Here is a 26580-nt window from a genome sequence, read left to right as displayed (position 1 = left end):
GGTTAGCGCATGGGAAGAATCTGAGGTGTGCCCTCCTCTATTCGATGGGCATGCCCATAGGGAGCTCGTTGCACATACCATTTTCTAAGGGATTCCGTTTGCACCCCGGCGGCAGGGGTGGGGTTCCGGCAGTTACCGGTCACTTGAGCGCTTTGGAGGGCCCTGGCAGAATGGTTGGCTCATGGTTTATCGTTCTGACACCCCCCTGTGAAGCTGGACGGACTACAAATGGCCCTTTTCCCAGGTAAAGTAGGGCTTCTCGGCATCCTTGAAACTTCGGGAAAGTTTGCTTGGGGCGAGTGGGACCTTTGGATCCGTGCTGCCACGTGTGAGGTGAGAGCCCGTGGGTGGCATGGCGGCCTGGGATTTTTATCTTTTCTGCTGGAGCTTGGAGCCCTCAGCTGTCAAGACGGGCAACTATATCCTTTTGAGTCTGCCCCACCACAGAGACACAAGACGCCGGGGCCACCAATGAGCACACCGTTGAAATACCGATATGCTTGAACTCCTTCCCCAGGCGTAACTGGGGCAAGATGTTTAGTCTCATTAAGTCACCCCCAGCAATTACTCCACAGCCAGCCATTCGCTGGAGGTTCCCAGTCACTTCAGGGCCCAAGTCTTCCACGATTTTATTGCCGCAAAGGAAAGACACGCAGATGAGGGGAAGAAGACGGACTGCTTGTCTGGGGAAGGCCAAGCAGATCTGGGAGCAAGCGAAGGGGGCAGAAGGTCCTGAAGGCTGGAGGTGTGACACATGCTGGGAGAGTCCAGGGGACACCCAGCCTTCCACACGCTTTTGGGTGGCCCCAGCACACAGGATGCCTGCCATCATCCCTGTGCACAGCAACAGCAGCACAGGAAGGCCAGTGCAGAGCACTTCTTCCGCGCCTTCCAGAGCCGGTACCTCAGCCGTCGTAATCCAGGTACACTGCGTGGCAACCTCATTGCAGCTCGTACAATGAAGAGGGTCTCAGTTGCGAGCGAAGAGACAGAGGAACTGACGTCGTCCGTCATGCCTTGAATGGCTGTGAGAGAGAGGAGCGGAGGCAAGGTCAGAGCCTGTGTTTGCGGGGACCCCGGGAAGGGCCCCATCCCTGGAAGTATTCAAGCAAGGTTGGACGGGGCTTTCAGCACCCTGGTCTAGCGCGAGGCATCCCTGACCAGGCAGATGGGTTGGAGTTCGATGACGTTACAGCTCCCTTCCAACCCAAAGCATTCTGTGACTCTGGTTTTATGATTCTACCAGCTCCTGCTGTGGCCAGCGCCACCCAGCTCTTCCTGTGGCCAGGCAGGAGCAGGGGGCAATCCGCCGATACCCCGCTGCCCTCACTTACCTTCATAGATGATGGGGAGCTCCTCCTCATGCCAATCCCTCACTCGCCGTGCAATGAGCCCTAGGTAGTACACACAGCCTGTCACAAACTCTGCCCGCCAGCCCTTCCCAGCAGCACCCCTTCCCCATCTACCCCCCGCTGGCCCTGCTGGCCGGGCCACCTCCTCCTCCTTCCCTCGGGCACAGAGGGACCCCGGGGCTCGGGCTCACCGATGAACCTGACAGCCTCCAATCGCAAGGGCTCCTGCGGGCTCTGCAGGTATGGCAGGCTCTGGCGCAGGTGCTCATCCAGGCTGTTGTCCTCCAGCTGCACAAGAGAGAGCGCAAGGGCATGGGGCTGGTGCAGAGCCTTCCCCTCGGACAGCTGCCTGCCCCATGCCCTGGGGCGCTGTGGGCTTGTCCAGTCTGGGTCGGGGCCTTCAGAGCCGTCCTTACCAGGCACTTGCCGAGTCTCCATGTTTGCTTTCCCTCCAGCAGGTCCACGAGCTGTGTCCTCTGCAGGAATTTGGCAGCATCGAGAAGGGTTTCCTCTGCGGCCTGAAGAGCAGCAGAGACTTTGAAGTGGCACCCCCAGCTCTCAGGGGACCTGTGTCCCCAGCCCCTTGGCGAGGCTGCAGGGGCTGCACGCCTCTGCACGGCCCAGGGCACTGTGTGGGGCAGGCTGACCACAGGGAGCAGGCGTCTGCTCCGTGGTGTAGTGCCCGAGGGAGCTGGGGCTGGATGCAGGGAGCAGGGATGGCAGCAGAGCCCACGGCTCCGTCCCTCCTGAGGGTGCTCAGTCCCACCCCGGGGTGTCAGCATCGCCCTCCCCAAATGCCCACGCTGGGCAGAGAAACCAACCTCGGCCACTTGCTGGTTCTCGTCGTGCAAGTGGAAGAACAGCGGGATCACGCTCTGGCGCACGTGTTTCTTCAGCTGCTTTTTCTTCCTTGCTGCAAAAAGGTGGCTCATCACAGCTCTGAAGAAGTGGATGGATTGCAGCTGCGTGGAGCTGGATTCCTGGTGGGAAGGAAGAAGTGAAGACCTCAGCACCAGCTGCTCCAGGCCCACCTGGGCAAGGGTGTGAAAATTCACAGGGCACAATGCTTCCTGACAGCACCCAACATCCATCAGGAAAGGCACAGGCCCTCAGAGACCCCCGCTGGGCCCTGTGCCCTCAGCCTTACACTGTCAAAGAACGCTGGCAGCCTCTCTGCCAGCTGCAGAGCGGTGGGGCTGGCCTTGCTGATGGTCATCTCCTTGAACATGTTTTTGAGCACAAACAGTGCATTTCCAGCCACGTCCCCTTCCAACTCTGGCAGTATCCCCATGATCTCTGGCACCAGGAACTCCATTTTTTTCGCCTGTGGGGAGCAACAACACCGTGTTGGGCTGTGCTGGCAAACACTCTCAGGCTGTCAGAGCCCACAGTGCCCAGAAGCCACGGTCCTGCCCCAAAGGACTTGGGCAGGCGCATGGGGAGGCACAAGAGTTGGGAGCAGCTCCCACAGCACTCGGTGCCCAGCCAAGTCCAAGCAACGGTGTTAGCCAGCATCCCTGGCCCAGAGCCACACCACCAATGGGGTGTGTTCAGCCGGCTGAACCCTGCTTACCACATAGGGTCTTCTGCTGAGCGTTTTGAGGCCCTTGAGCACCAGCTGACGCATCGCCGTGCACTCACTCCTCAGGTATCTTGGGAAGAGCTGCATGACTCGAAGACACTCCATTTTGAGGTCCTCACAGTCCAGCATCTGAAAAACACGCCTCAGTCAAGGCTGGAATTGGCCAGCAGAGACCTCGCTCACGGGAAGCACGAGAAACCGCAGACAAGTGTCACTCTGGCAGTGTGTGCCAAGGGGATGAGCCCCAAGGGATGAAGCCCTGCCCCAGCTCCACCGGCCAGCCTCTCCCCACAGCTGTGGCCACCAGAGGGTGGAGTGGCGAGAGGCAGCTCAGGCCGGCACCGCTTGCCATCGGGCTCACCTCGACCAGGAAGGCCATGGCGGGGACCTTCCAGCGTGGCTCGTTGTTGTTGAGCCACGTTTCCAGATACAGCACAATCCGTCGGCGCTCTGTTCTTGAGACGTATTTCATCGCCCTGGCAGAGGGAAGAAGGCAGGGTGAGTCCTGAGCAGGAGTCCTGAGCAGAAGTCCTGAGCAGGACGGGTGAAGTGCTCCTGGCTCTGTTCCAGCAGCCACCAGCATTTCATGCTCCCGGAGGCCTGGTCTTTCCCCACCTCTCCTTGCAGGGAGGAAGCCAGCGCCCCACAGCAGCGTGCACCTCGGGTGCACCATGGGCTTCCTGCCCCTTCTGAGGAGACCTCATTGGTGCCCACGGGCAATTCACGCGCCCCGGGCTCTGCCGGTGTCCCTCAGTGCCCTCACCTGGCCAGCAGACCCACTGCCCAGTGGTGGCTCTCAGCGTGGAGTAGCATCTCCCAGATATTCCTCTTTCCCAATTCAAGCACCAGCATATCATACCCAACACGGCAGAGCAGTGCTTTCAGAGTCAGCAGTGCGAACCTGCAGGCAGAGCACAGCCCAGGTCACACCCGGATCCCTGGCCCAGGCTCCAGGACCATGGGAAGGATGGGAGGAGGGGGACGAAGCACCTGCTAGGGCTGGTGGCAATGCCCTCCTCCTGCTGGCATTCCCTGAAGAAGGTCTCCACCTCTTCTGGTGTCTGCTGCGCGCTTGCGAAGATTTGGAAGAGCAACACCATCAGGGGTAGAGAGAAGCTCATCTCCTGCTCCATTGGGTAGTTGGCTGGCCGAAGGAGCTCCCACAGCACCCTGGTTGCCTGCAGAAAAGACCCAGAGATGGCACTCACTGCTGAGCCAGCCCCGTGGCACGGCCCCAGTGTGGGAGGCCGAGGCTCAGGTGCAGACGTGGGCCGCAGGAGATGCAGGCAGAGCACCCGGCCTGGCTCCCATCCGGAGCTGAGCCACAGGCAGCCTCCCTGGGGCGGTGGCAGTGTGCCCTGGCTGAGCCTCCTGCGGCCTGCCACCAGCCTGGGCTCTCCGTCCCAGCCCCTGCAGCCTGCTGGGCTGTGCCTTGGCCCTGGCCTGTCCCCTAAAATGCCCTAAGCCAGGTTTGCAGCCCACCGCCTGAGGCAGGGAGACGTAGTGACAGGGGAGGAGGGATAGCTGCCCCGAGATGCAGCCCCTGGGGGGAGAGAGGGCTTGTTCAGAAACTCACGGCCAGGGCGAAGACATCCGTGTTGTCCCCGTCAGAGGTGGACGTCCTGTGAAAGGGCCAGTCCTTCAGCACGTGGCACAGCTCTGTCATCACCTTCTTTTTAGTCCGGGATGAGACGACCATCACCCTCCACATGGTCACGGCAGCTCTGCAGGGCCAGAGAGCTGGGTCAGGGGGGCCTTGGCCACAGCACCAAGACCTGGGCACCCGTGGAGGGGCCCAGGCTGGCTGCCAGTCCTACCTCTGCCCCCTGCCCCTCACAGGCAGCCCCTGGCGGGCCCTGTGGGGCAGGGAGGGATTGTGGTGGCAGGCTCTGGGGCTGACGTGCCAGGGCTGGGAAATGGGGCGATGCAGGGCTCGGCCCCTGCAGAGCACCCTGAAAACTGCCATCTGCCTGGCAGCTGGCGCTGGATGGGCTCGAAAGGCTGACGGGCCCCGAGCCATCAGGGCAGGCGGGCCCCATACCTGTCGCACGCTGGGGAGCAGCGCAGCAGAGTCACCACCACGTCGCGGGGGTGCTCCTCGGCCAGTTCCAGAAGGCTCTTGTCCAGGCGGTGCTGGGCAGACTGTTCTGTGTTGGACACGAGCCACTGGTAGATGCTCCTCAAGATGCCCGGTGCCTGAAGGAGAAAGGGCTGAGAGTGGGGCTGCTGCCAGAGCAATCCCTTTCCTGGGGTCCACTGACAAGCGCTTCTCTTCCCACCACTCAGGGCTGGCCAAAAAGGATGTCACATGCCCAGCAGACAGAGCTTCAAGGGGGGCACACGATCCCCCAAGGGCTTGAGACCCACTGACTGGATACTTACATGATGTGGAGGGATGACACTGTGTAGTACACGCTTATCCAGCTCGACTGCAATGGCCTCCTGCTCCTGATGTTGCTGCTGCTCCTGTTCTGTCTGGTCCCAGCCTGGATTTGGTGAAGACCAAGCACAGACAGAGCTGAGGGTCCGTGGGAGAGGCTGGAGGACATAGCCAAGACCATGCTGCCCAGGCAGGGTGATCCCCGAGCCAGGAACTAGCTGGGCACTGAGCCCAACCTCTCTTGTGCATGCATGGGAGCCAGGTGTTCCCCAGCAGACGCGGCATGGTAAGGGCGGAGAGCCCTGCACCCCACAAGGTGCTTGCTGCCATGGCGCAGGAGAGGTCTGTAGCCACAGGATGGCTGCCCACGGCCTGCCTCTCCCTGCTCATCCCATGGGTTTGGACGGTTCCCCTCGCCCCGTGCCACATGGGACAGCAGCTCCTGTGAGGACGGCAAGGGGCAGAGGCAGCTCGCAGCTGCCAGCCCTTCAGCCCAGCTCAGCCTCTCACCTGCCTGCAGCACCTGCACCTCGGTCAGCTCATAGGGCTGCTGCGCTGGAGAGGCATTAACCTTGGCCTCCTCCTCCTCCGTCCAGGCCAGCTTGGGCATGCTGGGGTCTCTCCCCGCCATGCTGCTGAGGTCTGGCCTCAAGGGCTCCCACCACAGGGATGGGAAACGCTTCCAGGAAGCACCAAAGACACGGGCAGCAGGAATGGGGTGGCTCTGCAGGGACTCCTTGCAGCTCCACTCCTTCCCGACCTGTCCTGCCTCGTCCTCCAGGAAAAGTGGGGAAACCAGGCTGCCAGCAGCATTTCTATCCCGGAGGTCACAAAGGGCCGTTGCCTGGACACAGCCCGCATCATGGCAGCTCACAAAGGGCCCCGTGACCCGCTGCCACCTGCCTCGCCCCTCAGCCCCCTCCTGCCACCCCATCCCCTCACGGCTTCCCAGTGCCCCAGCTCTCTGAAGCACCCATCAGCAGCCCCTTGTCACAGGACCACCAAGCGCTGGCTGGGAAGGGACCTGCGGGGCTGGGTCACCAAACCTGTGGTGACAACTTGTGGAGCCATCAAGGCAGGTGGGCCCCAGACCTGCCGCACGCTGGGGAGCAGCGCAGCAGCGTCACCACCACGCCAAGAGACTCCTGTGCAGACGGTGCAGCAGGAGGGTGCCGCAACCGTCCCACCGAGACAGGCTTATGCTGAGCATTGTCCAGCATCTCCTCCTACTTCTCTGTTGGCCATACTGGCCCCCAGTTAACTTCCCACTGATTCTGCTCCCCAAAGGGCATCCGTTCTGGGTGGGACCCCACAGCACAGGGGACGAGAGTGACCGAGAAGGAGCGGCAGAGAAGAAGCGTTGTAGACTGACCATAACCCCCATTGCCCCGTTCCCCTGCGCCGCTCGGGGGGAGGAGGTGGAAGAGGGTGGATGGGGAGGAAGGTGCTTTTGGTTTCTTTCCTTTGTTTCTCACTTCTCTAGCTTGTTAGTAATAAACAACAAATCTTACTATCTCCCTATGCCGAGTCTGTTTTGCCCGTTACGGTAACTACTGCGTGATCGCCTTGTCCTTATCTCAACCTTTGAGCCCTTTTCACATATTTTCTCCCCATTCCTCTTTGAGGGGGGGTGAGAGAGCGGCTGTGGTGGAGCTCGGCTGCCCACTTGAGCGGAGCCACAACATTGACTTGCCTGAAACTTAACAATACCTTATACTGACGTATAGAGGTACACAGGAGAGCCATAGACAATGCACTTTCCCCAGTTCAGTAAATCCATATGCTCCCTGCGTCAGCATATCCCAGGATTTACCCATAGTTTGAGGTTTATTGACATATGGGATTGTGAACTGTCACATTTACAAGTCCATTCAACAAGAGCTTTCAAATAAAAAAAGACTAATTATGGCAGCAGCGTTCAGATTTAATTTTATTGCCTTTCTTACACCGTATCAAAGCCAAAGCAATACAAAGAAAGTGAAGAAAAAGAAGTAAAAACCAATGGGGCTTCAGCTGCCTAAACTCCACGTGTAGTGCCATTTCAGATTACCTGCCATAACCTGCTTGGTTTTCAGTTGCCATATTCTAGTGGTGTGCTCTCTCATGTCTCTGCTGTACTAGACACTCCAGTTTAGGCAGCTGAGTTTCACCCAGAGGTTACAGAGACACAAACAAAATTACAACAACAAAGATTTCATACCTTAATAGCTAACACAAAACAAGTTTGCCCTATTAACAGTTTCTTTCACAGATACAGTATCAACTCATAGAAGGCACCGAAGGTACAAAGAGAAAATAGTCTGCAGTAAACTGAGGAGCAGTGAAACAGGAGACTGCAGGCTGACGTGTCAAATCAATTACAGCCATTTATTTTCATTACAAATGGCAGTCTTCATGGCTCTAGAGTAATCTGACTTATGAGTAAACTAGAAGAGCAATTGCCACGCTCAGTAAGGAAGAGCTGCTGCAGAGGTTCACTGAAATCGTATGTTGGACAAACTATCTTCCCCGTTCCACTTCTGTCAAAGAACTTACTACTATTTTCAGGTACTACTTCATGTAATTTCTGTACATTGACTTAAGAAGTTAAGACTTTTCTCTGTGCAAGTACAGATACTAGATCAAAGTCCCAAATCCAAATACCACAGACTTTTGTGTATTTGTATGCATTTGGAATTCAAATTACAGCTTTGTCCTCCAGAAGAAAGGCTGAAGTTCTCATTGAGTTTTTTGTGGATTCTGATGCTGAAATCTGAATACTGTGATTGGAGATTTCATAGTATATTAACTTTGATATATTCTGCGTAATTTCTTGATCTCAAATTACAAATAAATACATACATCAAATTTATTAACACCAGGTTTTCTGTTATAATTTTAAACAGTGTTGCTTTATATTTTCCTGTCACCAACTACTACTACTACTTGGGTGCAGTCTAATCCCACTGCACCTTATGCATATCAGATGACTAATATTTGTGGATCAGCTTTTCATCAGTAATATATATATATTTTTGTCTTTATCACAGGAGTGCTCAAGAGTGAGAGAAAAGCTCTTAACTAAACTCTCATTGCTCAATATAGTCCTGAGCACTGTTTCAGAATCCTTTTCAGAGACAAGTTCATCAAGACTCCTATTCAAAGCACACTGAACTCCTCGTGAGTTTTCTTGTTAAGTTCAGAGGCTTTTGGCTTGCTCCATGAGAAAAAGAAAGCCTCCATTGGAAAGTATATCTAAGCAACTCTTCCAACTTTGGGGATAAAATTAATCTCCTACATACATAGGTCAGCCACAGCAATTTGCTGGGCATAACAAAAGAAAATCATAACTCATTTCCTGTGTGTTTTTAAGACAAAGATGTCTGTACCAAAATAATCTAAAGTGACTTTACTACAGACCAGATCATCACTTATTATCAAAAAGGGATTGACTTAAATCCCAATCAGAAAATCAGCTGAAGCTTTTCAAAAGTCAGTTATTATATGAAAGTAGTTAAGTGTATTAGGTGGTAGCAAGGTTTCTAACATACCTTTAATAGTTCATCCTAACTTTCTTCCCTTGCAGCAAGTCAGCTGATCTTTCTGGGGCTGATGTGCAACAGAGCCATTGAGCAGATCCTTCTTGTGGAATACATATGCTTCAAATGCAGAAAATATATTTTTAATAATTATATACTGTAACTGAAGTGAAGTAGTGTAATGAATATACTGGACAGAGAATTAAGATAGAAGATATAACGTGCATTTTCTTTTTTGAATCTGTTTCTATTCTGAAGATGAGAAAATCTATTCATCTGTCTGTTGATTAGCATGCAACTGGGGCAGTAAATCAGTACTTCGCATTCCATTCAGTTCTTGTGCAGTCTTTGGTTTGTCATTCACACAGATATGGAAGAAGCAGATTCATCGTTTGTCATCTATGAGAATAAACAAGAAAAATAATTACGTGTTAATATTACTTGACTGCAAAGCTCCCAATATCGTCCTTATCAGATATCTTTAAATTGCCCAGAAAGGTATTCTGCAAAAGACACCTGGAAGAAATGTAAATGATAACCGGAGTCAGGGTGAAATGTGCATGGAGAAGCTTGGCTTCTTCATTGGTGGGCCTCGCCTCCTGCAAGCTCTTGTGATGAGAGCAAGTCCATGGACCTGCTGATTTGGTGTCAATGACATCCACCACTGATTAAGGAGACACTGGGGAGGCAAGGACAATCCCCCAATAAGGAAGCGGCAGACAGACAGAGAAACAGATGTAAGGACCATAAATCTCAGAACAGAACATTGGAATTCATGATAAAGATACAACAAACAGAAGAATCAGCAAAAGCCAGCTCTTGCAATTAAGAAACGTGCCAACTCAGCAGAATCCTGACCAATGGTGAAAAGTACACTGTGAGGAAGACTCAGGGTCTTCCTCCCAAAGACCACTGCCCACGTCCCAAAGACCCCTGCCTGCAATTCTTGGGAGGCTATACACAGGCGCAAGTTGCCAAAAAGCTAATTAGCATGAGAAATGAGGGAAGGTGGGGATAGGTGATGAATATGTATAGGCGCTTGTAGAATATTAATAGATTGTATACATTCAAGACTGCTCTCCGCTTTGGGTATGCATGATAGGTGGAAAGATCCCCCGTGCATCCAGCGCTGCAATAAAGAATATACCACTTAAGGAAATTTCGGCCTTCATCTTTGAATCACCACAACCACGGAAATACTATGGAATACTATGGGAGTAGTCCATATATGAGAGCTCAGAAATTTCCTTGCCAGAGCCGCAGAGGTTCAAGGCACAGTACGGATGTATACTCTGGCAAGGACCTTGCTTCACAAATTTTATATACTAAATCTAAACATACACAGAAAAAGAATAGCAATAGCAGTGGGAATATGACTACAGTGAACAGTTGCAGAAAACATGTAATCTGAAGTATCAACATTATACAAAAAGTATATCACCTCATTTGTTTTTCTTCTGTATTCTTTTGTTAGTTCTGAGGGAATTACTTTTACTCCCAGAATACTGGACATAGGAAGGAGTACTCGAATGAGGTAATAGTGCCAACATGCAAGGCAGTTGGGGAAAACACCTTGAAGAAGACTGAAGCTGGTTGGAGACTGATCTAGCATTCATTGCATGTTGATAATAGTAACTATTTAAACCTCTATTGGATTCACCATATGGATGAAAGGAATAGGTTTCAGGGAGGGAAGGGCTGTAAAATTATTAAGTTTTAGGAGGGGGTGGGGGGTGAAGATTATACAAAATCAGGGAAATACCAGTACAGTGCTTTCAAGCATTCACTGGATAGCTTGCTTGAGTGAGACCTGTTACCAGATATTTCAATTAGAAAGAGCCTTCAAAGGAAGGAGAAGTACGATGCTGCTGTATACAAAGCACAACCAGTTGGAGACATCATTAGGCACTTCACCATTCAGAGGTGCCAAAAGCTATAGGTCCTATTTACCCAGAGATACTTAAACAGATGCCCCCACCTTCCTATTACCATCTTAGTAAAGTCATCTGCGCAGGCTGCTTGTATTTGTTCAGCAGTCAGAGGGCTGTTCATTGCGAAGGTCTTTTTCAGTCCTCTTTCATTCCTCACACTAGTTACCGCATCTCTCAAAGCAAAGAACACAGAGCATCCCAAGAACAGTCCTGCCTCGCCTATCCCCTGAAAAAAAAAAAAGAGCAAATGAGAGGAATACATGGCATATCGATAGCAGCTAAAAAGCTTAGAAGTCAGTGACTCAAAAACTGTTTCGTTCTTTAGTTTTTCTTAGATTTAGTGGAAGCAGGCTTCAATCACACCAAGTCTGCTGCTGTTTGATGTTTCCCGAGATCTAAAGAAGTTGCTTTCAAATACTGGCTATTGATTTCAGAATCTTTTTGGCTCCTTGATATGCTGAAATTTAGGATAACTGACAGATAAAATTAAAACAATCTGAACCCAATTACAGGTACAACTAAAAAACACTCTGAACTCATGCTAATTCCCTGCAGACAAACAACACTGACCTCAGTGGGCTTGACATCCTCTCATCGTTATAGACATGAGATTTGCATTTCTACGTTATCTCAAAAGCAGGTCAAATCCACCCTTTCAGAGTCCTCTCTCTGCTAAGGCATTGATTATTTTAATCTGAATTATATTGGAATATTACAATGGAATCTATCTCCTTGCTGAAATCTGAGAACCAAATGTCTTCCCCGACCATGCTGCGTGCATGAAGAAGAATCACAATTTCTTGCAGTGAATTCTACAGATAATCATAGGAGATATGTTCACAGGAAAGGATAAAAGCTGTTTGAAGATGGATATTAGTGTCAGCTCTCTAGAATCAAATATGTAACTAGTTAACCTAGACAAGTTTTAAAAAAATCTCATTATGTATCAAAGACACCTTTAAATAATTTTAAAGAACCTATTTGTTGTTTAACTTTCACCTTAAAATATGCTTTTCCTTCATGTCATGCTGTTTTATTTTAATGAATTCTAAAAACATACCTAATACCTAAAATATCTGCATTTTTGCAGAATTAGCTTCATCTTGAATTTATCATTAGTACTCACATGCAACTGACAAGAATATTTGCTGCTGGATATTAAAGCAATGATTATACCAGCTGAATGCCTGAGCCAATCTCATACATAAATACATATACACTCCTATTTCTTATTGCTTACCACATGTAAGATGCACAGTCTCATTGTCATGTTTTCCCTATCAACTCGTTAGTCATTTTTATTCTATTCTATTATCCCTTCAGTTTATCACCACATTTTTAAAAGTATGGTTTTAAATTGATCTTGCAGCTTCTGTGTATGCCCTGTTAATGAAATACTAAAATTACTACTTGCAAGCTGTAAAAGATACACAGCATTATGTCTTTTCACACCAGCTTCCTTGAAGCCAAAAAATAATACAATTGCATGGGGATCTGTTTGAAATGCTAAAAAAGAACCCAAAGTGTATATACGTTTTATAGCTGAGTAATTTTTCTGATTGTCCTGGGATCTAAGAATCAAGCTTTGTGATGATTTGCTTACCTTGGATGCATAGATGGCATAAGGATTTTGGGAAGATGACAGCAGGGAAACTCTAAACCGTTCCGGAATATCACAAACAGCAGGGATCTTATACTGATCTGGACCCCGAGTACAGAGTACTCCTTCTGGAGAGTACTTCAATTCTTCCATTGTATAAAGTCCAATTCCTTGAACAAAGGCACCTTCAATCTTTCAATAAGAAAAGATACAGTATTTACGTACTCATGTTTGATAAAAATACATAAAACTTTGTTAAAAAAAGATTTGTATCGCTAGCTCTTAGGAGAAATTTCTTTCTTTCTTGCCTATGGGGATTCTTCAACATTTTGTGGCTAACATAACGGGAAAAGCTTTTACACGCCTCTTTCCTACCAGAGAGACTAGTGCATCCATGTTGAACTGATGAAGTCTGTGGCCCAGCCTGCAATGAAAAAAGGTGTCTCCCTTGTGATATATAGAGTAATAATTTGTGTCAAGAAGATGGCTGATATTAATAAAGAAGGGGGAGATGTGGGAGTGTGGCCATGGGGGTCGGCAAGACCCATAGTTGGTGATAACATCAGACTCTTAATGATGAGGCCATCAGGAATGTAAGGAGTTTAGAGGGAGGTTGCTTGTTCTCATGCCAGTAAGGCATGGGAGTTGCTGGGGGGGTTTGCTTGTTGAAACTGTTAAAATTTGTTGTTTAATGTTATATGATAATCATATTATTAGCATGGTTTCCCGCATTTCGTTAACCCTTGAAAAGACGGCCTTGCATGGGTTGGTGTCGATCACATTTTGTTGCTTTCGGGAACCTTGTGGATAGCATAGCATGTTAGAAGAGGGAGGCAGTCAAAGCCACCCCTGTGATCTGAACGAGATCCAGGAACAACAGGTTGCTAGTGGTGATGGGGGGGAACTGTGAGTCTTCATCCCCATGACCGCAACGACCACCACCAAGAGACACTGTGCAGGTGCCAAAAGGAGGAGTTTGTGAAAATACTAATTATAATACAAAGCGGGGATAGGTCATACATGTGTATATGCATACTCGGGTTTCTTATGAATATGTAAAAGCAATGTTCTATATAGTTCGACGGTTGGGTGTGCATGTTGGCAGAGCATAGACTCCTCGCGCACCCAGTGCTGTTTACTTGCCTTTTATAAATATTACTAAATTCAGACTGAGTTGTATCTTCATTTATAACACCCTGCTATCAGGTAGGAAGTCTGATCAAACAACATGAGAATTTGGAGACTGCAAATGACAAACAGAACTTGAGTCCAGCAGATAGTGGGCATGTATGAACACAGGAAGTAGTACAGGCTGACATCGGAGGTCATAGATAAAACTCAGGCTGTATTGACATCTCCAAGAGCTCTGACATTGACTCAGATGAGGACAAACTACAACTAAAGGATATTGTAGCATCACCTGTGATTAATATTCACTTCAGATAAGACTATCAGTTAAATAGAAATAAGACAGCAAGAAATCATTGGCACATACCTGTCCTATATCCACAGCTGGATTTATGCTGCACCCAATATCCATAACAATGTCTGTTTGGAGGTTCTGTCAATAAAATTCAATGTCATATTACTGAGAGAGATGGACAGTGCAGAGGCATTAGATGTAACAATATAGGTTACAGTGACTACTCAGTAAAATAACATGGACTTAAAAACATGCCCTTCCACACACACAATTTCAGAGTATTTTCTAATATCCCATTACAAGCAAAATGGGATTGTCTCAGTTTTAATGGAATTTTAGTCTCAGCTAGCCTTTTCAGATTTTTCACATTTCACAAGGAAATAAGTACACATAATGGGTGTATGATCAGCATGCTATGACATCTACCTTTCTAGATGGTAAAGAGCCTAAAAATAGAATATTTCATTCTGCTGTAATTGGTTTGCTTACTAACAAGGAGAGAACAGGCAGAGAACATCAGGTGTCTGCTGCAACCCAAAAGGTGAACCTATATAATATTAATACAGATGTGCCAGAAACCACTTTATGTTGCATAGCTGTCATACTGCTCCACGTCTCATTTGCTTTCATATTATTGATATATACATGTATATTAACGTATGAAAACAGGTGATTTATTCATGCAAAACCTGAACGGTTGTTGGAGCATCCAGTGATGCAAACAAGTTTAGAGGAACATTATTCACATTATTTCCAAATTTAAATAATACGCAGTTATTACCTTGTGATCTCCTGTTAAACAGTTAATTTCAACCTCTGAACAAGCAGCTCCATAAAGAAAGTATGTGAATGGCTGTCCTTCCCCTTTCTCCCAATCCATGTTTTCATTGTAACCTCTGATGGAAAAATAAGTCCACAATGACTACTGAATGTTTGTATCACGACAAAGCACGTGAAAAGAAGAGCACTTGAAAGTCTGAACCTATTTCAAGTGAAATCTAAAATAACAGGTGCACCTGGTTGCCAATACCAAATGCATGTTCTGGTGCTGTCACTTTTTTTTTTCCCTGTTGTGCAACTCAGTGTGATCATGTTTTAGGGAGAAAAATGTTAATAAGGTGTAGTACAACAAAATTCATAGTTTATAGCAAAATAGCTTCAGTAAATAAACTATATCCCAATTTGCACAGTTGCTGTTATGTGCAGCAGTCACTTCCTCAATGCTTCCTGGTTTTGTAATGGAAGAATCATGGACCAAATACAGGATGAAATATTCTCTTTATGCTTTCTGGAGTCCACAAAGGGCCAGACATAAATTATCCCTTGAACTTAATATTCCAACCCCTTCACAAATCAGAACTTACATAAAATATAAGCTCAACCATTAAGAAGAACAATTGGACAGGATGTTTTATCTACTGAATTTGTATTTTCAGAAATAGTCTTTTTTTTTTTTTTTTTTATAACCATGCATTTTAAAAGAACAAAAATAATTTACCTAAAGTAACCAGTAGCTGAAAGACTCACACTCTGTTCAAAAGCTTCTTTGATCTGTAAAATATAGCATGTTTTGTCGTAAACCAAGGAAATAGACACTTAGTTGCACATGATCCCTTAAGACTGTAGAACTAAACTGTCTTTGGAAGAGCAACATCAATTCTTTTGGTAATTCTTGCAGGAATAGACCTATTAACAGGGGTAATTCTTACTGAATGGTAACACTAGAGTCAGAAAGGGTCCTTCTTGATTTTACTGCTCAGATTGAATAAAATGGGTTCATCTTTGCCAGTTGAACAGGTCTGGGTGATATGTCACTGAGACAAAAGATCTGCATGACCTATCTGCACAAAAATGACAGCTGACAAGAGAAATGCTCTTTACAGTGTTCTTCTGCCAGTAGCTTAAAAATGAAGTCCTAAGTCTACTTCCTTTCACAGTGACTGTCCTGACAGATTTATGTAGTTTGCAAGTCAAGAAGTTCTTTAATATATTAATTACAATTTACTGACTTTGCAAGACATAAAATTATTTCTCTACATAGATTAATATTATTTCTTATGTCAGCTATTTCTTCTAATATTTTGAATATGTCTGAATTATCCAAGCTGATTTGGCACCTATTAGAGAAGTGATGGATTTTATTTTGCATACATCGCTGTCAGTTACGAAGCTACCACAGGTATTACAACATTAATTGCTACTGCTAGGAATTAATACTGACAATAAAGTATTTACATTTTTTTGCAGTTGCTACTGTGTTTAATCCCTCGAACAGAAACACCCTAGCACACTGGATCTGTAAATGCCTCAAGGTAGGGATTGTCATTTTCATTAGGCTGGTGATATCAAATAATACTGAGCAAGCAGAAGTAACAAACAGGCTTTCCTCTAACATACCAATGCAGCTAGATTCACAGCCATATCTTTATAGAAATAGGTGATAGAGCAGACAACTTTTAGTTAAGAAAATGTCTTGTCTTAAAATTCTATTCCCATTTCAAGAGGGCACTAGACGGAAGCTATTAATATAAATTTAGCTTTAGTAGTGCTTTAGCACTACTTCTGTAGTGCCTTACTGCAAATGCAATTGATACTATAATGAATTACATATTGTAGTAATGGGAACAAGTATTCCTGATACTTCCCCCCCCCACCAGTTCACTGTGCAAAGCAGGAAAACGGAAGGATGAGGTTGAAAATGCTTCTGTTTAGTGATTTGGTAAAAATAAATAAAAACCATGAAGGAAAACCAACAATGTACACCTGAAAATCTTTTTGCAATAGTTTCTCTGAGTGCAAGCTGGGGTTGGCCACATTATTACACAAGCTGGTATTTTTTGTATCTTAAAAACTTCAGTACCTCCAAATGTGACTTCACAGATAGCTTCCCCTCCTTTCCAACTAGATATGATCTGGGGATTGTTAAACAAACTAGATATAATCCGGGGATATCTAAACAAACTACCTACATCTCAAATACTCTAAATCAACCTATTTATGCAGCTTTTATTTTTAAGATTATCAGGCTGAGAAGACCAATGGACAACAATCCATATGTCATAGTTTCTGCAAGCACAAAAACACATTTAGTAGAATTCATGTCTCTCACCCAATCATTCCAGTTTCCTTTTGGGTTCTTGTTGATAATAGGCTGCAAGCGTTTCATAAGGGTTTGGCAAGCGTCCTGATGAGAAGTCAGAATAAAGTAACAGAAGATTAACAAACACAAGTTTGGCACATAAAATACTATTTAAGACATGCTCTGGGTAGTATTTAGTTAATATATGCTTCACTGTCATCTTAAAGTATGGCAGAACATGCCATTTTAACTGCATAAACATAAACCTCAAAAAGGCATGAGTTACAAGGGTTGGAATCAATATGAATTGGATTTAGAACAGGAACATAATGTAGGATTTGTATTGGACTAGTTAGCTTCTGTCTGATGAAGCAAGGATTTTGTCAAACATAAGCCTTTTAAGGGGAAATTTCAGGTCACATTCTGGAACTTCATAAGCACTGTTACCGAGAAGTTACCAACAATTCATGTTTCTTCTTGGCAATCTCCAGTGGTATTGTTAGTAATCTCAAGCAGTTTCCATGGGATCACTAATACTTAGTATGGCAGGCATTCAATACCACGAGGAATAGGGTGTTTTGTTAGACTAAACTTTTTACCTTCACAGCCATGCCATTGACATCTGTCCCTGCAGATCCAACTGAAGCACATGCATTAGGAACAGTTGTTGTGCTTGTTTCACGGAAGTGAATATATGACATAGGAATGTTCAATTCCCTACTAGCAACCTGTTTCAGGAAGCAGAACATACTGTTTCAGAAACATTCCAAACATTCCAACTGCTCCCCCCAGTACTTGCTAGAAGTCAGCAGTACAAAGAAAGACAATGTTTTAGCAAGTTCCTCTTCTAACCTCCATGTGTAATTATTCTGCCATGTTTGTCAGTACAAAGATGCAGAACTAAAAAGCAATGTTTTTACTGCACTCAAACTCTGGACTGAGATTCTGGAGTCCAACATTCAGTCCCAGATTTTGCTGCTTAAATCCTGTATGATTTAGGGTAAATTATGCATTCCCAGATCCCAAACTTTCCTCAATTTCATTATTATCTTTATAGATCATGTCTTAATTATGAATTCAACAAAGATGATAATAAAACAGATAATCTGAATAGAGACTGTCTTCATTTATTTGTTTTTACCATGGGTTATATGGGACCAGACCCAAAATATCTTATTTCTAATAAGCCTCTTCACATATAACTGGAATAATTAAAAATAATAATAAAAAATTCCTCTTCCTGCTGTCCCTATGACTCTTTAAGAGAGCATCTTTACTTTTTAACTCTATCGATGCAAAGCAGCAGTGGCTATGCTGATGAAGGAGCTGTCCTACCAGTAGACTAAATAACCAGGAAGATAATCTTCCTACTCTTTATCTATACAACAGATAAAGCACAAGGTAATATTTGTTTGGATAATCTGTTACCTGGATCATTTTTGTATGAATACCCTGTCCCAATTCAATTCCACCATGTGTCAAAAGCACAGATCCATCTGTATAAATATGAACAAGAGCAGCAGCCTAAAACCAAACAAACCAAAACAAAAATGTTTTGTATGTAGTGATGAATTAATGGATCAAAAAATAAAGGCTTTTTTGTTTAATGCTTTTGAATAGTAAGAGAAATTAGGAATGTTAGTCCCTGCTGTTCCCCTATAATAAGCTTCAAAACAAAACAATACACATCTTTGGAAGTCTGCTTTTCCTGTTGCTAGATCCTCACATAAAACTAGACCTGGCAACAGAACCTCAATGGTTCCAAAGGAAGCTGCAAGACCTCCCTCATTAATAGCTGTATATGCAAATAGCTGCAAATTTCATTTCCTGAACAGCTACATTAAACAAAATATATAGACCAAAAATATTACTGCCCTCCTTTTCTTCCTTAAATTTACTCTTTGATGACTTGAAAGGATTAAGTATAAGATTCCATAGTAACCCCATGATCAGAAAGAGTAAGCTCAGAGCTATGTCTAAAGTGGACAACTTATCCAATAAGATTTTTGTCATCAGTCCTAAAATACTCTTCATTAAAGTCTTTCAACTATATCACATCACAAGAGATGTGGCTGGCAGGGTCTAAGCTGCCTGGGTCCTAAAGACCAAACAACTTTGAACTCAAACTGAAGACAGCTGGAAGCTAGTGTACCCTCCTGGGAACAACCATTAGGAGGACAGTAGTTTTCCAGAAGTAGAAAGATAACACTTTTGTCTTGTATTTTAAAGTAGAGTAGCTGCAATCTTCTATGGATGAAAAGTTTCGCTCATTTTTTCTTTAAAGAAACTAACCTGAGAAAGATAACGTGTGCCTAGTCCAAATGGAAACTTCATTGGAACAATGGCAATCCCTTTTTTCTTCCAGTAATTTTGTTTGTTAAATTCCTCGACAGCTGTTTTCCTACTGTGGTATGCAGATTTCTCCATACATTCGTTCCAACACCGTACTAAGTTTTGCGGATCAAACTTTTGTTTGAAGGGTGTCTGCTCATCTTCCTTATACATATTTATTTCCCTAATCTGAAATAATAAGATTAACAGATACCACAATCCAATCATATTATAGGCAGACTGACCATTTCAGAGGGGAGAGGGAGGGCTAGAAGACAACTAGTCTAGATTATCATATATTTTTTGAACGGTTACCACTTTGGTTCAGTTTGCAAGAGTATGCAAACTCATGCAGCAATCAGACATTATTAAGAAAATAGAATTTTAGTACAAATTATGTTTGATTTAGAAATGACTTGAGCTAATCCAAAGGATATTTTAACTTCATAGATGTCATTTCAGGAGAGGAGATGCTTTTATATTGTCACCTTTTCTGGTGATAAACCAGTTTTATCTGCAATGTCTGTTATCCAAGTTTCCGTCACCAGTGCTGACTGGGGAAAGCCAAACCCTCGAAATGCTGTGTTTGATGGCAAGTTTGTTTTGCAGGCGTAAGCCGAGCATCTCAAGTTGGGAATCTTGTATGCATTGTCCATTTTTAATAAGGATACTTCTGCTACCTGAAATATAGAACAAGCAGGTATAGATAAATGTTAGAACAGTGCTTCTTTCAGATGCACATTTAAATCTTCCTCATCTCAGGAAGAACTAACTTGACACAATTAGCTTTGAAATTAGGTTTCTGTAAGTATTCTTACTACCAATGATTGACACATACATATTTTTTTCACTCTTTTCTTAAGTAGCATAGTATATTTCAGTTCTTCTGATACTCACAGAACACAGCTGATGTTACTAGTAGTTGAGTGCCAGTAGCTGCTTAGTAGATAAAGATTAAACTGGTAATTCATTCTTTTTAAGACTGGTTTTGCTCCTACTTTGATATCAAAAGCCATATAGAACTAAAACCAAGCAGATTAGATTTAAAGCAACAGGAGCTGTGAAAGGAACTGATGAAAACATTCTGAATTATCACATCATATGAAAATTCCCAGTTAGTGCTTAGTTCCACCAGAAAACATATATTCTATGGTCTATTGTGTCTTCTGGTTCTTATGTGTAGGTTTTGTTTATCTAGTTGCTTTTAAGAGGTTTCATGTGACAGACAACAACACAAGAAAAGAGAAATCCTGTATTAGGTATCTCTAAATTAGTTTCTATGACTCAGTATCAAAATAAGTTAAAAATGTTTTGATGCCTCATGATGAGGTCACTCATCAATATTTCAATATTAAGTAGACTACTCAGAATGGTAAATCTAACCCTGTATTCCTACTGTTTTTACCAAGCTTTAAACAGTAAACTCCAAAATATTTCTGTATATGAACAATAGGAGAGAGTTTTGTTATAGTAACTGCAGATGAAGAGTGTCATATAATGGTATTTTTTCACTTAAAAAAATGTTAGTAATTTGTGGGATAAAACAGGGGCATGTTTTTGTTGTTACTACAACAACCATTATAGACTTGTTATATAGTTGTATTACAACTCTAACCTATGCCAAAGTTTCTTCCCAGAAATGTCTGTTCTAATCTTGGTGCTTTTAATTATGGATTACTTTCCTAAAGCAGGTCATTTTTTCAGAAACAAGCTAGGCAGCAATAGTATAGACAGTTGTACTGACAGATTTCAGAGCACAGAAAATACTGCCAGGCAGGGCAGTAACCCAGAGAGGCAGTGACCTCAAAAAAATGTTTCACTTATTGCTAGAATAGCCTATGCAAGCACAAATACGTAGTGAATGATATTAAAGCAAGTGACATTTGTTAGTTTGCAGACCTATAAGTAAGGAACTGATGTATACAGCATGTTACGTGCAAACCCAGTACAGAAATGGATAGAGCCAGTAATAGGACAATTATCACTATGATTATTTTCTGAAGATTAGGGAAGGTCTTCTCAGCTTTGTAGACACAAAACTTCAAGCAGGCACAAATGTATGTACTTTGTATTTTAGAAGGAACATATTGTTATCTGATGCGTGTAATAGGAAAATAAGCCTGAGAAACCATGCATGAAGTGAATGTGTAGAAAAATACCAAAAAGTAGTATAGCAGTTCACTGAATGGAATAAGGAAAAGTAAACTGCTAGGTGAAGATCTTCTAGCAACATGCAGTCCTTAAAGCAAAAGACTGTATGAGTAACACTATACCTGTGCAAAGAAATATGGCATTTGTCATTTTCCATTTAATGATTCCTTCATGTTTTAAGATTCATCAACTTATAATATCCTTACCAGGACAGATTCATCAGGGGTGCATCCTCCATTAACGTAATATTTGGCATCCACAGCTCTGATCCTTCCATCATTCATGAAGCCAACCTACAATGAATCAACAATAACCTTCTTAGATTTTTGACATTCATTTATTTCCTTGGTGCTTGTGTATTTTGCAAATGAATATAAGCCACTCCATCAGGCTTGTAGTGCACAGTTGATTTCTGAGAAACATTCACTTAAACAGTAAAAGGGCAAGAGAAAAAGAAAGTATGTTCCTAAGCATTGTTTTTCCTAACTGACATCTGCGATCCTTACAGGTACGGCATACAAGAAGCCCGCTGGGGAAGGAAGAAGCAGAGAAACTCAGTGGCTTCCTGTGTGTTGCTCAACAGATCACAGAATCACAGAATTGCAGGGGCTGAAAGGGACCTCTAAAGATCATTGGGTCCAACCCCTGTGCCAAAGCAGGTTCCTTAGAGCAGGCTGCCCAGGTAGGCTGTGGCTACACAGATGGCTGTGTCATCTAGGAATGTTCACTGTAGACAAAGTCAAATCCCTCTCTAACTATAAGAATAGATGGCAATTGCAGCAAGACATTTGCTTGTCTTAATGAAAAAATGTTGTTTATTTTACAACTCTTTTCAGCTGTTTAGATTAATGATAGCTGCTGAATTCTCATCATGAGCTACAGCTCATTTTCATCTTCAGGGATGTATCTTATACAACCCCTTTTACTTTTCCTATGTATTAGAGACAGAAAAGGAGACAAAACTTAACCTAATGAATTGTTATGACATGACAGTGCATGAGCAGGTAAGAGAGAAATTTCTTCCTTATGGTAACTTTTGCTGTACACACTATTTCTGTGAAAAAACTAGCTGCTCCTTTTTGTGAACTTAACCAGATGGACAGTTAAAAATAAACTTTTCAGAAGAAGTCTAACCTAGCTTGTCTTCCAGTCTCCAGGAAGAAAGACAGAAAGAGCTATGAAAGGAGGACAGGAATGGAGCAGAAAAAAAAACAACAAAAAAACCCTGCAGTGTTAGAAGCAGAAGCAGAGACAGGTTGTAAAACAACTTTATCTCTTGGTTTCTTGGCTAATAGTTTTAAAATTATTTTAATTAATAGAACAAATATTAACCAGCAACACTGAAATTCTTATTCACAGAATATTAACAGGTGTTTTTTTACTCATTTCCTATGGCACTCACTTTATACTTGCCAATAAAAGGATGTCGGCCACCAGTAATTAACATATCATCCCCCCGGCTCAGAATAAGACGGACAGCTCTGTTAGTTCTAAATTAACAAAAGAAAAATGAGGTTTTCAGACAACATGAGAGATGCTATTAACAATATTAATGTGTTCTGTTCATTATGAATCCAGATGTAAGCATGCATTCAGATCAAAATTAACTTTAATAGGCTATGTACTTAAGGCCTAGTTCATATTATTTTACAATTACAATCATATCCGAATTTTCATTTTACATCTTGAAAGCCAATGACATAAGTCAGTACAAATTTCTGAAGAAAAAATTGTCATTTCAATTTTAAGACTGAACCAAAGTGACCTAATAGAAGTTCTACTGATGAAGTCTTCCACTAGTATAGCAAGATCCAGAAGTTCACTTCTGGATGGTTGTCATGGTTTGAATGCATATACAAAGCTTCAGCATTTAGGGACCAGTCCTTTTAAAATTGTCAGTCATTTCAAGAATATTTATAACTTATACTACCTGCAGTTTCCTCAAGTCCATTCATCTTAACTGAGGCTAGAGCTGCTTACTGAAACTTAAGCAGTCTAACAAAACAAAGCAAACAAATATATTGAACAGTCTCACAAAATATAAACAGTCAGGATTTTATGATTCTTTAGCTAGCAACTTTGGAGAAGGAGAAAGCATTTTAGACAAGATGTAAATCTTCTTCACACAATTTTCTCTTCATATCCCAACACACACACATCACACCTACTTGTTTGCTGCCACTGCAGCAACTGACGCCAGTAAACCAGCTTTCAGGATTTTCCCACCAAAAGCTCCACCAACTCGTTTAACATGGCACATGATCCTGTTGGCTGGAACACCTAAACTTGCAGCTACCATCTCCTGTAAAAACAGTTTTCAGCTTTTACATCAGTTATCAGGACCCACTTTCAGCTCCAACTGAGCCTACAGGTTAGCTCTAAAAATATTTTTTTCTAGAAAAGGGTTACATAGATGTTTTTTTTTGTTTTGTTTTGTTTTAATAAATCAGCTTATAAGATTTTTCCTTTATCCCAAGTTAAAAAAAACAAGCAAAGAGAACAAGAAACACTCAACAGTGTTTGCCTTCAAAATGTCTGCCATGGATACTGTCAAGGGGTCATGGACAGAAGTGAAGAATATACCCTTGAAATTAATTATGTAAAATGTGAGAAGCTTCATATACCAAAAAAAATATATTAGTTTAATTATTTGTATTAATAAAAGCATAAATCCGAGGATAATTTTAATAAATATATATATATTTAAATAAACTAATATCTTAGTGTCTGGAATGTTCTTGCTTCAAATCTATAATATTCTTCATTTACTCAGACAGAAAGTTCTTCGTGCTTCTTGGCTATTAGCAGCATATGGTAATGGAAACAAAAAAAGTGCTTTGAACACAAAATACCACTGTTTGCTCTGAAATACAACCAATTTCATTCACCATAGCTACTGCTATGCAGACCATACATTATGTCAGAGTTTGCTTTATCTTTTTGGCATAGAACAGCAGTCTTTCCTACAACTGTTTGAGTTACTTTACTCCCTCAGCAGACTGACTCTGCAGGGTGCTGACTGCTCCTGACCTCAATAGAAGCTAATGGAAATGAAGGATCCTCAGCACTCCACAGGGAGTTTCTCACACGTACATTAGTGGGGCATGATATACTTTGTTTAAGGTAGAATGAGAGACTTTTACTTCTTCATCCTCACAGCAGAGTGGTCAGTGTACATCATTATACTGCAGTACTACAAAGCAGCTTCTGTTGCATAATCCAGATGTGCAACTTTCTGTTCCCACTGTCTCTAAATTGGTAAGACTGATTTGTAAACCACACTCAGAGCTCAACTGTCACAGGTTCAACCACTTTCTCTGAGAATGTTTTACCTGGATAAATGCTGGATGCTGTGTTGACACAAACAGATCCATTTCTTTATCCTCTCCTCTTGGAATAGCAAGGACACTCTGAGTCTCCATGTAAAAGTGTTCCTGTCCCCCAATGTGAACCTCCCCTGATCCAATGAGAAAAACACAAGTGTTACCAGAAAAAAAAACACCTGTCCATCATCACATAAATTATGGTATTCAGTGTCAAATCTACTGATGCATCTTGTGTGAGGGAACAGCATTTAAAATAAAAACACAAATCAGACTCTTTGCAGGTTTAAATGATATTGTTCCATTGACATCAACAGAACTTGAATGTTTATATATAAATACGTAAATAGCAGAGTAATGTTGACTACAAATGTTGACAATATTAAATTTAAAAAAGCATCAATGTAGTGGACCAGGTCAAGACAACGATGGGGAAGCTGGAGCACATGATGTACAAGAGGCTGAGAGAACTGAATTTACTCAGCCATAAGAAAAGGATTAAGGGGAAATTTTACTGCTGTCTACAACTACTTAATGGGAGGGTGTAGAGAAAACAGAACCAGATTGTTCTCAGAGGTGCACAGTGGAAGGATGAGAAATGATGAACACAAGAAATTGCAACTCACTATAAGAAAACGTCACCACAAAGGTAGTCAAACACTGGAACAGGTATTTGTAGAGACTGTGGAATATCCACCCCTGGAGATTTTCAGAACTTGATGATATGGCACCGAGTACCTTGCTCTAACAGGAACTGCTTTGAGATTGGACTAGACTACCCCCTTCCAACCTAAATTATTCCATTATTCTGTCTCAAGGACAAAGGATAAAGAAAACTTGAATGTAGCAGTAGAACCTCAAAATTACTAGGTTTAGTCACACTTTTATTCCTGACAACCAAGAGCTTTTTCAGGCCTTATTGCTGTATATGATATCACTGAAAAAATTAGACCGGCACTTGAAGGACTGGGAAGCCCCAATACTGTCAACTTCTCATCATACATGCTGCAATTTACCTTCAAGTATACCATCAACAGTTTCAAATGCTTGATCAACATTTCCTTCTTCTAATTTTCTTTTTGGCTCAAAGAACGAGTTGTGCTTTATAGCTTCCTGCAGTGGAGAAAAAGAGAAACATTTTTTTAGTGTATTTTGAAGGTTCTCAGTTCATTATAGCATTTTACGCTCAGTAAAAATATAATTCTCTTCAGAGATCTGAGTCACCAGCTACCAAAGCTAGCGAACAACTGCATTTCATTGTTTTACTGTTTTTTGTGGGGGATGAGTTTGTCTATTCAGTCACAGGAATTCTTTCCTGATGTGTCCTGTTACTGATCATAGCACTTTCTGAAGGAGCTGCATTTAGTTCATTCAATCTACTCTTCCCTTTCACACATCTAGCAAGTGACCTGGAGAGCCCAGAGTAAGAATGCAATCACATCATCCAAAGAGTAATACCATTAAGAGGAAAAGAAATCCCCAAAACTAAGTAGAAAAGTAGAATTTATTACATTTGATTTGCTTTATTTTTAATAAGATTTCCTTAAGAGTTTTTACTGTAATTGAATTTTAGTAGTTTTCCAGTCTTTAAAAAGAGACTACTTCTATTTTTATACCAGAATGACTGTTCTGTTGAACCCCACACACATTATGTAAAGAAGTCAAAGCGACTACCAGAGCTAATGCTGGTTCCCCATTAATATTTCCTTTGTTCCTTATTTCCATCCATCTCATTTAATCCAACATAAATTTAATTCCCCCCTATAACTCCCACATCACATTTCTAAGATGTTCCACATCCTTAACATCTTTTCCCACACATTCCTCCAAAATTTCCTACAACTCACCTTAGCTTTGTTGGCTTGCTAACTGATCAACAGACAGAAAATGCTACAAATAATTAGGCTGGT

General features: G+C 43.3%; 2 protein-coding genes across 7 annotated transcripts in view; both read right to left on the bottom strand.

Annotated features, from left to right (window-relative positions):
• Window positions 1-612: 612 nt before the first annotated feature.
• LOC113844306 (maestro heat-like repeat-containing protein family member 7) lies at window positions 613-7112 on the bottom strand. The gene is made up of 14 exons (XM_072041366.1): window positions 5825-7112; window positions 5317-5420; window positions 4976-5130; window positions 4511-4658; window positions 3925-4112; window positions 3698-3835; window positions 3296-3410; window positions 2926-3063; window positions 2500-2676; window positions 2174-2332; window positions 1769-1870; window positions 1544-1640; window positions 1335-1394; window positions 613-1025 (listed from the first exon to the last, which is right to left on the bottom strand). The coding sequence occupies exons 1-14, from the start codon at window positions 6246-6248 to the stop codon at window positions 829-831; spliced, it is 2202 nt and encodes a 733-aa protein (XP_071897467.1). The 5' UTR covers window positions 6249-7112; the 3' UTR covers window positions 613-828.
• A 119-nt stretch (window positions 7113-7231) lies between these two features.
• AOX1 (aldehyde oxidase 1) overlaps window positions 7232-26580 on the bottom strand; it is a 44054-nt gene continuing 24705 nt past the window's right edge. For 5 of the 6 annotated variants that reach the window (XM_038182158.2, XM_038182161.2, XM_038182159.2 and 2 more), the window contains 16 exons: window positions 25687-25783; window positions 24680-24804; window positions 23516-23649; window positions 22750-22837; window positions 21554-21640; window positions 19685-19876; window positions 19158-19385; window positions 18294-18389; window positions 17465-17593; window positions 16896-16970; window positions 15285-15337; window positions 14568-14682; window positions 13859-13924; window positions 12367-12555; window positions 10822-10989; window positions 7232-9231 (listed from right to left, as the gene is read on the bottom strand). In XM_038182158.2, coding sequence (XP_038038086.2) covers window positions 9193-9231; window positions 10822-10989; window positions 12367-12555; window positions 13859-13924; window positions 14568-14682; window positions 15285-15337; window positions 16896-16970; window positions 17465-17593; window positions 18294-18389; window positions 19158-19385; window positions 19685-19876; window positions 21554-21640; window positions 22750-22837; window positions 23516-23649; window positions 24680-24804; window positions 25687-25783 — 1881 coding nt within the window. In that variant the 3' untranslated portion in view covers window positions 7232-9192. Of the gene's footprint in view, window positions 9232-10810; window positions 10990-12366; window positions 12556-13858; window positions 13925-14567; window positions 14683-15284; window positions 15338-16895; window positions 16971-17464; window positions 17594-18293; window positions 18390-19157; window positions 19386-19684; window positions 19877-21553; window positions 21641-22749; window positions 22838-23515; window positions 23650-24679; window positions 24805-25686; window positions 25784-26580 lie in introns of all 6 variants that reach the window. The other variant, XM_038182160.2, reaches the window with a different exon arrangement.

The sequence above is a fragment of the Anas platyrhynchos genome, chromosome 7, assembly GCF_047663525.1.
Source record: "Anas platyrhynchos isolate ZD024472 breed Pekin duck chromosome 7, IASCAAS_PekinDuck_T2T, whole genome shotgun sequence".
Taxonomy (NCBI): Eukaryota; Metazoa; Chordata; class Aves; order Anseriformes; family Anatidae; genus Anas; species Anas platyrhynchos.
The sequence above is the reverse complement of the archived record's forward strand: the minus strand, read 5'-3'. Positions and strand labels throughout refer to the sequence as shown.

What these genes read in the sequence shown, in the direction of transcription:
- LOC113844306 (XM_072041366.1), bottom strand. Translation starts at nt 6,248, where the DNA reads ATGGGGTGGCAGGAGGGGGCTGAGGGGCGAGGCAGGTGGCAGCGGGTC. An exon ending in TGCTCCCCAGCGTGCGACAG is followed by an intron (nt 4,659 to 4,975) that starts GTATGGGGCCCG and finishes CTGGCCCTGCAG; the next exon opens with AGCTGCCGTGACCATGTGGA. An exon ending in GCTCCCCATCATCTATGAAG is followed by an intron (nt 1,026 to 1,334) that starts GTAAGTGAGGGC and finishes TCTCTCTCACAG; the next exon opens with CCATTCAAGGCATGACGGAC.